Source organism: Tupaia chinensis, unplaced genomic scaffold, assembly GCF_000334495.1.
Source record: "Tupaia chinensis unplaced genomic scaffold, TupChi_1.0 Scaffold000146_1, whole genome shotgun sequence".
Taxonomy (NCBI): Eukaryota; Metazoa; Chordata; class Mammalia; order Scandentia; family Tupaiidae; genus Tupaia; species Tupaia belangeri.
The window spans coordinates 4,438,559-4,448,796 of NW_006159616.1; the positions used below are offsets into that span (position 1 = coordinate 4,438,559).

The following is a 10,238-nucleotide window of genomic DNA, read 5'->3' on the forward strand; positions in this document are numbered from 1 at the left end:
AGCTGTTAACGTGAATATACAATCAGCCCCAGCCAGGTGGATGTGCCACAAACTCCCCCCACCTCGCAGAAGAAACCCTGGGGCTGCAGCTCAGACCATGTCAAGCTCCATGAAGCTGCAGGACTTGACATTAGTGGAGTGCGCCATCCGATCAGGTTTGCGTCCTGCTCACCCAGCAGCTGTGTGACCTCGGAGCAGCAGGCACAGCTGAGACGTGCTCTGCCAGTTCCACTGTGAGAACAATGCGCAGGCCTTAGAGAGTGGCCGCCACGAGGCAAAGCTCGAGCCGCTAGTCAGCTTCCCAGACCACTCGGCAGCAGTCTAAAGCAGTTCTGAAAACGAAGCATTAGGGGCACATGGGGAGGAACGCACAAGGCCGTGGAGTCAGGGGGCTCTCGGGGAGGAGAGGCGCTGACCAGGTGGTTCCAACTCGGTCCTCATGCCCTGAAACCATGGGCAAAGAGACGAAGGCACGGGGCTTCCTATTTTTGTTTAATTTATTTCCTTCAAGACCATCTCCTTACAATTTCCAGAGAGAATATACAAAACAAAAAACATACTTGGTTTCAAATACATAAGCAGTGTGCTGGAGTTGAAAGCGTTACTGATAACATTGTTACAGAGGATGTCGGCTTACTCCAGGGCACTTCAGTATTCCTGAGGAATAAACGTGATCTCTCTTCCCCCCACAGGGATGTTGTCGGGTTTAAGTCACTGCTCCTGCTCCTGCAAAGCAAGGACACGTGTCGCAGGTTAGAACGATGCTCCTGGTCTTTGACAGCTCGCTCTGATGTGGCCTCGGGTCAGACTCCAGGGACCGACTGGCCAAAACCCAACCGCGCTGTTAGCTTGGAACTGTCTCCCAGGAGGCCGTTTACCTCCCTCCGGGCTCATGAGTGGCTCCCCCAAGCTCAGAGAAGAATGGGATGGAGTAGCACAGGGCTGAACCATTAGTACCTGCAGGACTGGATTCCTAAAACCCACCAAAGTGATCTCAGGGGAGTGACAGGGCATGGTTCCAGTCAAAGAGCCTGCTGGTGATGTTGGGCCGTGGCAACGACGGGCCGCCCCAGGCCAGACCACCCGGGTTTGTGCACCTGCACAGCAGGAGCTCTCCTGAGGGCCCGTTTCTCAGACTGGAGCCCAGTGGTAAGTGACATGTGACTGTCCAGTAGATGACCTTCAGCAAGTTTCTTCACTTCAGTAAGGTTGTTTGTCCTTTGCTAAAAGAGGGCAAGGACGGCTCTCACAAAACCCTTGGGCCGTTTAGAGAGTCTACAGTGCTCCAGAGGGTCCTCAGGGTGTGTCACGCACTCCTCGCTCAGCTCTCCTGTGGGACTGCGCTGTGAACAAGCCCCTGGTGGGGATCTTGCACCTCTTTTCAGAGAAAGCGGAGGATGACAACATCGAGGCACAGACTCAAGTGCAGATAAAGTTACAAGGCCATTCTGGAGAGGTACATTGGAGGTTATGCGAATGTAACAATGTTTTCCACGGCACTCCCAGCCATTACATACATATATAATATGCATGTAATCAGCCCTGAGCTATTAGCCATGACAGCTCAGTTTGGAACAATGGAAACACTTCCAACAATGAAGAGACCTGAAGCTCCTCTCCCTGCTCCTTTCTGTTCTCCCCCAAACTCCGCTCTGCTGCCAGGAAAGTGAAGAGTCGGGGAGCAGTGGGAACGCCTGTCGTCAGCCCTGGCGCCACGCAGCTGCGCCGCTTCCGCACTGCCCCGATGACCTCACCCTCGCGCTGGCACAGAAATGACTGTCAGTACCCTGCCCCGGTGCTCGGGCGCTCGGGCGGGTGGGCAGCAGCTGACAGAGAGTGGGCAGGTCCAACACCGAGGCTGCTGAGCTGTGCTGGGACTGTTACTGGAGACCTGGTGACCTCAGAGCTACAGCTCGGGACCAGAATTAGGACACACATTTGCATGACATTTTCTGCTCCGCTTGTTATTGCGGTGGACAATGGACAAGTCAGTCACCCTTTCTTGGTTGGCTTCAACTAACAACCAATGTTTCTACTAACATGTAGCACCTCACAGCTCGGAGTATTCTCACATTTACTCTTCACAGCAGCCTCATAGACAGAAGTGATTACCTTCATTTTATGGATGGAAAACAGAAGATTAGAAATAAAACAACACGAGGTCACGATGGAAGCAAGTGAGGGCTGCGATCAGGTCTCCGGGCCTGTAACCCCTGCTGCTGCCCGAACAGCGACTCTAGCTCAGGGGGAACCCCACACAAGCACGAGGTCACGATGGAAGCAAGTGAGGGCTGCGATCAGGTCTCCGGGCCTGTAACCCCTGCTGCTGCCCCGAACAGCGACTCTAGCTCAGGGGGAACCTGACAGCAGAGGGTTCCACACAAGCAGGGGATGTGCAGTCCTTCGCTGAAGGTTCCCTTAGATCTAAAAGACTATCATTTACTTCACTCATCCATTTCGTACTTATTTGAATGGCTGCTTTGTTTCAGGTCCTAGGGATACAAAAATAAATAGCACCTCTGACCTTGAGCACCCAGCCTCCCAGGATCCTGTCATTTAAACTCAAAATAACCCATTATCGAGCGACAGGCAAAGGGAAAGGCTATTACATGAGAAAACTTCAGAAAATATGCTACTACCCTCTTCCCCTTTTGAGGCATGGGTAAAATTTTCTACTTTGTTTGCATCATTAAAAATTCACCTGAGCGACCAGCAGGTGGCATGGTGGTTAAGGTGCTGGATACTCCCACATGGCTGACCATGTTGAGTTCAAGCCCTGAATCTGGCGGCTTGCTTTCACACTTTCTCTTTCTCTCTCTGGTCAAATTAAAATAAATGAGTGAAGAAATAAAATAAAATAATTCTTTAAAAAAAAATTCACCTGAGGGCTAGCTCCAAGGCCGACAGTTAAGGCAGCTGGATCCCACAGAGCTGACTGCGTGGCTGAGTCCCGGACCCAGGGCTTGCGAGCCACACCAGGTGCATGTGCACGTGTAGCCAACATCACCAAGGACGGAGAGGTGCAGGAGAAGGAGTGTAGTACGACCGTGTCCCATGGTTTTTCACTTTCCCTCCCTGTCTTTCTCTGGCAGGCACTTGCGCCTTCTGACATTTTTTTTAAAATTTAAATTAAATCTACCTAAGAAAAGGACTTTGGCAGAATCACATGGGACTTACAGTTAATAGAAAAGTATAATAATGGCTGAGTCCCAGCTGTCTTTAGGTTTAGCTTGAGTATGTGACATGTTTACAGGGCACCTGAGACCTTGAACGAAAAGTGCTATTTACAGATAATGAACACGAATCTACTTTATCATCAATGGCACACTTTCAGGCAGGTTCGCCAGCTCCAATTAGCTAACACGTGAGCATGTATCTGAATGCACATTTGTATCTGACGGCACAGGTGCGAGACTTTTAGCACCAAAACAGCAAAAGAGCACGAAAGGTCAGAGAGCAACTAGGAACGCTGCCATAGGCTACAAGGACACAGTGTGTCCTCACATACTCTCTAAGGGGTTCAAGAAAAAAACCTCTTTTACTCCTTCTTTTTAAATTTTTTTAATTTTTCTTATTTTATTTATTCCTATGTTTATTGGAATTTTACCAGAGAGGGACAGAGAGAGAGAAAGAGAAAGAAAGTGAGAAAGCAAGCCGCCAGGTCTGGGACTCAAATTGTGGTCAGCCATGTGGGAGTCCAGCACCCTTAACCACCATGCCAACTGCTGGTCCCCTTCTTCTTCTTCTTTTTTTTTTTTAGAATTATTTTATTTAACTTTATTACTGTTATTATTTTTAAAATTTTGACCAGAGAGGGACAAACAGAGAGGGAAAGTGAGAAAGCAAGCCACCAGGTCTGGGACTTGAACCAAGGTCAGCCATATGTGAATCCAGTGCCCTTAACCACCACGCCACCTGCTAGCCCCAAGAACAACCCTCTTTTACTTCTGACGGGAGGAGGTACCACTTTCATACATACTTTGACATATTTCCCATGGAGAAGGTACGGAGCCTGGAAATCGTGCTGACAGTTGGAGTAGGCCATCCCCAGTCCCATGCCAGAGCCAAAGGCTAACGGCCACACTCTTCCTAGTGAGCAGAAAAAGAAAAATCCCAATAGGGAACCATTAGGAGCTGATAAAGCTCTCCCCCGCACCTAACATCCATTTGCACAGGGCAATAAGCACTCCGTGTGCATTATACCAATGACTATAACGCATTTGTATTCAGTCAGTGTGCCACCAATGGCCCAAAAAAGGGTAGGCTGACTACAAATCGTATTAATTTAGCACATATTAAGTACCTATGTCACTAGGTTTGAGGAAATAAACGGTACAATATGGAAATAGTAGACACAGTTGACCTTGCAACTCTTCTATCAATTCTAGTCATCTATTCAGTTTAGTTTCTTAACTTTATCAGGAGTAATAATGTCTTCTGGTAAGGTACTTGAATTTTGTGGGGTTTTAAAATTTTGGGGGGGGGTAAAGAATTCTTTTACTTAACTTTATTTACTTATTTATTTTTAACTCAACCAGAGAGGGACAGAGTGAGAGAGAGAGAGAGAGAGAGAGAGAGAGAGAGAAAGTGAGAAAGCAAGCCACCAGGTCCGGGACTTGCATCACATTAGCCACGTGGGAATGTCCAGCACCTTAACCACCACGCTACCTGCCAGCCCCAGTACTTGAATTTTTTGAAATATGTAAGAATCCCATCAATACTTACATAGTTTGATTATAGCAAGTCATGGAGTTTACTGAAGCCAATCTGTAAAGGATCCTTTAAAATCAGCACTGTGGGGCCAGCAGATGGTGTAGAGGTTAACGCGCTGGATCCCACATGGCCAGTGTGTGGTTCCAGTCCCAGACCTGGCAGCTGGAAAACCACACCAGGCATATATGTGTGCACCCAAAATCCCGAGAGGAGAGTGGAAGAGAAAGGATGCAACGTGGCCATTCTCTCAGGGGTCGGGGAGGTGCTTTCTTGCTGTCCCTCCTTCTCTGCTGTCTCTGACTCTGGTGAGCATACCTGCCCTACAGCAAAAACTAAAAAGCTAAACTAAAAAAACCCCAGCACTCTGTTAGCTATGATGCTCTAGTGTGTATTCCTACTGGTTCTTCATGGAAAGAGGTCACACCGACCCTTTGGCTTCTTTTCAATATCCAGACTTCAGAAGTTCTTCCACAGAATGAAAGGGAAGCTGCTTGCCCTCTGCTTTGGAGAATTTTTGGCCACAATGCCTGTGTATTTCTGATCCAATTTTATGACTAGCAGGACTCTTATTTGCAAGCTCCTTTAGAAAAAACTATAACTAATTAGAAATATTTGAGCACGTAGATTTCGCCAAATGACTCACAAGCATCAAGTACAGGCTTTTGAAATGCTATCATGTTTAAGATATGGAGCACCCTGACTCAATGCCCAGGGGGGATTCTGAAGAGGCCCAACCCATCTGGACCTCTTTCCCGTCCTCATTCTTGGTCTAGCTCATTTTGCAATGGCCTCCCTAACCCCATAAGCAGATGTCTTGGCAGCCCTCTAGAAGTGCCTCCTGAAAGTGTCCCTCTATGTATATGCACACACCGTGACTCTGTGCTCAAGTGGTGATCAGAGTCACTTACTTTTAAAGAAGGTAAGCGAGAAGACGATTCCTAATCCAAAACCAGTACCTACAGAGACAGAGAAAACATGTTAAATTTCATAGTAATAACTTGACAAAGATAACTCTAACATTTCTTAAATAAGAACATCGAAAAATTGTTTCCATAACCTGGCAGAGTTGATTTTCTCATTTTTAACCACCTTTCTCATTGTCAAGGGTTTTTTTTTTTTAATATTTATTTTATTTTATTTATTCATTCATCTATTTTTTTTTTTTTAAATTTGACCAGAGAGAGACAGAAGGTGAGAGTGAGAGAGAGAGGAAGTGAGAAAGCAAGCCACCAGATTCAGGACTCGAATCCTGGTAGGTCATGTGGGAGTGTCCAGCGCCTTAACCACTACGCCACCTGCTGGTCCCCTGTCAAGGTTTTATAGATGTCTTTGGTCCCTCAGGCCACAACAAGAAATAAAAACCTGACTTCTCATTCTGTCTGGACAAGTGATGGGGTGTGAAGTGGGGGAGGGAAACAAGCCAAGAGCTGTTGAGCAGACCTTTCTCCACACTTTTTTTTTTTTTTTTTGAGAGGTTTTTGCTATAGGTCGTGTGCGCTCACCAGACAGAGACAGACAGAAATCACCCCCCAGGGGGATGGCCACATAGCAATCCCTTCTCCTCCGTTCTCCTCTTGGGATCTTGGGCACGCACGCACACGCGCCCAGCGTGAGTTTTAAGCCACCGGGTCCGGGACTCCAACCGCGGTCGACTACATGGGAATCCAGCGACATAGCCATTCCGCCAACTGCTGGTCCCCCTTTCTCCAGATTTCTGGCAGTGGCACCCATCGTGAACCCTCCTATCCCTCTTCCGTAAGGGTGCCAACAGTCAAAAATCAGAAAACACTGCCAACAGGAAGTTCCCCTCCCACTCCAGCACTTTTGAGCAAAGACTACTTGCTGAGAGATGGAAAGGAGTGAGCTAGAATAATTCCTAAAGGCCTAACGATCACACAAGTCAGAGAGTACCCAGACAGAGGAAACGCGTGTTCCTCAAGACCACGTGGAGCTTGATCTCAGAGCACTGTTATCTATCTATATATATTTTTCTTTCTTTCTTTTCTCCTTTTCTCTCTCTCCTTCCTTCCTTCTCTCCCCTCCCTTTATCATTCACTTTCTTTATATTTTTCTTGCCAGAGGGTGAGTGGGCCAAAAAGAGGAAGAGGAAGAAAAAAGAAAGAGGAAGAGAGGAAGAGAAAGCACTCCCCAGTGGGGGAGAGGTCACACCAGAGTCCTTCCCCCCCCTTCCCATCAAAATTTTGGTCTCACATGCACATGTACCCAGCGTGTTTTTTCAGCCCAGGGTCAGGATCCAGGTTCCTTAACCACTATGTTATGGGGCCAGCTCACCACTATTTTTCATGATGAAAGACAACAGAGAGTTTAATGGTCTGGTAGAAAAACATTTTAAAAACCTCATTTTAAATCAACGTTATAATCTAAGTTTGGAAAGAGGAAGACTGTATTAAAAAAAAAAAAAAAAAGAGCTCAAATTCTCATTTTTACCAGTATTTCTCAAACCTGGTCATTCTGGCACTACTTTACCAATTTCCACTAAATCAGCAGTTGCACTGTGATTTATTTAAATAAATATTTTTTTTAATTTTTTTTTTCTTTAAGCATCTATGTATCCGGGGGCTGGCAGGTGGCATGGTAGTTAAAGGGGCTGGACTCCCACATGGCTAACCACGGTTAGAGTCATGGATCTGGACCTGGTGACTTGCTTTCTCTCTCTCTCTCTCTTTGTTCCTCACTGGTCAAATTAAAATAAATGAATAAACAAATAAAGTTAAATAAAATAACTCTTAAAAAAATGCATGTATCAGAACCAGAAGATGGCATAATGATTATGTCACTGGATCCCTATGTAGTTAACTGTGGTTCAAGTCCCAGACCCGGTGGCTTAAAACTCACACCGTGCACGTGTGTGTGCGTGCCCAAAATCCTGAGAGAAGGATGGAGGAGAAGGGACTGTGGCATAGCCTAACCCCCTGGGGAGTGATTTTTCTCACTTTCTGTCTGCTTGTCTCTGCTTCTCCAGCAAGTGTACATGCTCTATAGCAAAAAATCTCTACAAAAAGAAGCATATATTAAATTTAGCTTCAACTTAACAATAATAATGCATGTATTCAATAAATTTAGCTTCAACTTAAATAAATAAACTGGTGTACTAAGTGTATTTTTTCCCCACAAAATGTAATAAAATAAAGATATGTGGGGGACTGGCAGGTGGCATGGTGGTTGAGGTGCTGGTCTCCCACATGGTCAGCCATGGTTTGAGTCCCAGACCTGGTGGCTTGCTTTCTTGCTCTGCCCTGCCCACTCTGGTCAAACTGAATAAGAATAATAAATAAAGTAAAATAAATAATCCTTAAAAAAAATACAATGTTTCTGGGACCAGTTTTCTAAAAAGTATTTTATTTAACTCTATTTATTATTATTATTATTATTATTTTTAACTTGACCAAAGAGAGACACAGAGAGAGAGAGAGAGAGAGTCTCAAGTCACCTGGTCAGTGACTCGAACTATGGTCGGCCAAGTGGAAGTCCAGTGCCTCAACCAACACACCATCTGCCAGCCCTCTGGTATCACTTTAAAAAAATTATCTCACATACTACAGTGATTCACGTGTATGTCTAATACTTTGAGAAAAAAATCTTTCCTTTATTAAAATATAAGCTACACACATGAAGGAGGACAGTCAAAATCTAATCCTCATTTTTCAGCCTTGATAGAAAACTGCTTTCAAAGACCTTCCAGAGAATTCTGATGCTGTTTACTTAGCATCTGCTCCACGGTCCCTTGACCAACCTCTCTACAATTAAGTACCTGCTAAAAATCCCAAACTCATTTGCCTGACTAGTTTTTGAATTTGTAAATTTAAAGTTAGAAATTATAATTGTGTGGGGCTGGCAGGTGGCATGGTAGTTAAGGCACTAGACTCCCACATGCAGACCGTGGTTCAAGTCCCAGACCTGGTGACTTGCTTTCTCATTTTCTCTCTGGTCAAATTAAAATAAATAAGTAAATAAAAACAGTAATTCTTTTAAAAAGGGATTATAATTGTAAATATAAAAACAGAAATCCCACGTTTCCTTTCTACATTTTAGGCCAGTACAAAGTAAAGATTAAGAGTGCTCATCAGTCAACCGAGCTGACCCTTCTGCTATAAACACAGAACTTCGTCATAAGCAAGCAAGCTAATCTGCTTTAAAAAAAAAAAAAAGGAATTCTTGTATTTATTTATTGATTTATTCCACATGAGTTTTCCCAGAGAAAGACACAGAGAGAGAGTTAGAAAGCAAGTCACCAAGTCAAGGACTCGAACCATGGTCACCCATGTGGGAATTCCAGAGCTTTAACCACCATGCCATCTGCTGGCCCCTTTACTTTCTTCTTTTTTTTTAACTTGCCAAAGGGTGCACGCATTAGTGGTAAGGTGTGAAGAAAACACTCTATGGCTTACAATCCCTCCATCCTGTTGGGATTTTTTCAAGCCACCAGTCTGGAACTTGAGCCACACGGTCAGTCATGTGGAATACAGGTGCCTTAGCCACCAGGCCATGAGCTGGTCCCTACATATTTTTTTGATTCCACCTTCCAGCTGCTGTTGGGCTGGAGAAGTACGTGTGCTATTCACATCGTTCCTTCTCTCCTGTCATCTATATGGCCAGGATGTTTCTTTCATGTATCTATGACTGTATCCTATACAAATAGGAATTTTAATTAAAAATCGCTAATTTGGTCCATCCAGCAGACCCTGTATTAGGTACCATTTCGATGTCCAACTGTAAATGCAATATCTGAAAAGGACTATGTCATCCTAAATTCCATATAACTTAAAATGGTAGAAAACTAGTCAGCTTATAGACCACAATCAAGACTGACAAAATGAAGAGGGAAAGGAACCAACACTTTAGTAATGCCCATGAGTACCCAGCCTTCCCTCCCAACATGAAACATTCTCTTTTCAATCAAACTATCTACTATGGCAGCATCTCCCATTTTCCAGACGCAGAAAGTAACCTGCCCACGGAGCCCGTCTCCTTAGTTGCAGAGCAGTGAACTGAGCTCAAGTCAGGCAATGCCACTGTCCTCGCTAGGTCCAGATACTGACACCTCTGAACAATCACTACCTCCTTTATTTTCTTTTTAATATGCTACAGGATGTATGCATTCAGTAGAGACAGAAAGTGAGAAAGCACCTCCCCCAGGGGAGATGGCCATGCCACAATCCCTTCTCCTCTCAGGATTTTGGGCGAGCACATACACATGCCCAGAATATTTTTTAAAACAATTATTTTATTTAACTTTATTTATTTATTTTAATATGATCAGAGAGGGACACAGTGAGAGAAAGAGAGAGAGAAAGCGAGAAACCTAGTCACCAGGTCCGGGACTTGAACTGCAGTTGGCCATGTGGGAGTCCAGTACCCTTAACTACCATGCCACCTGCTGGCCCCTACCAGAGTATTTTTTGAGCCACCAGTACAGGCCTTGAACTGTGCTGTTGGCCATGTGAGATCCAGCCACCTTAACCATAAAGGCATGGACTGGCCCAACAATCACCACCTTCTGAGAC

General features: G+C 45.1%; 1 protein-coding gene across 1 annotated transcript in view; it reads right to left on the reverse strand.

Annotated features, from left to right (window-relative positions):
* Positions 1 to 479: 479 nt before the first annotated feature.
* The window catches only part of MICOS10 (mitochondrial contact site and cristae organizing system subunit 10), a 39,648-nt gene continuing 29,889 nt past the window's right edge, over positions 480 to 10,238 (reverse strand). The window contains exons 2-4 of the mRNA XM_006145207.3: positions 5,622 to 5,669; positions 3,980 to 4,089; positions 480 to 726 (exon numbers count right to left, since the gene is read on the reverse strand). Coding sequence (XP_006145269.1) covers positions 712 to 726; positions 3,980 to 4,089; positions 5,622 to 5,669 — 173 coding nt within the window. The 3' untranslated portion in view covers positions 480 to 711. The remainder of the gene's footprint in view (positions 727 to 3,979; positions 4,090 to 5,621; positions 5,670 to 10,238) is intronic.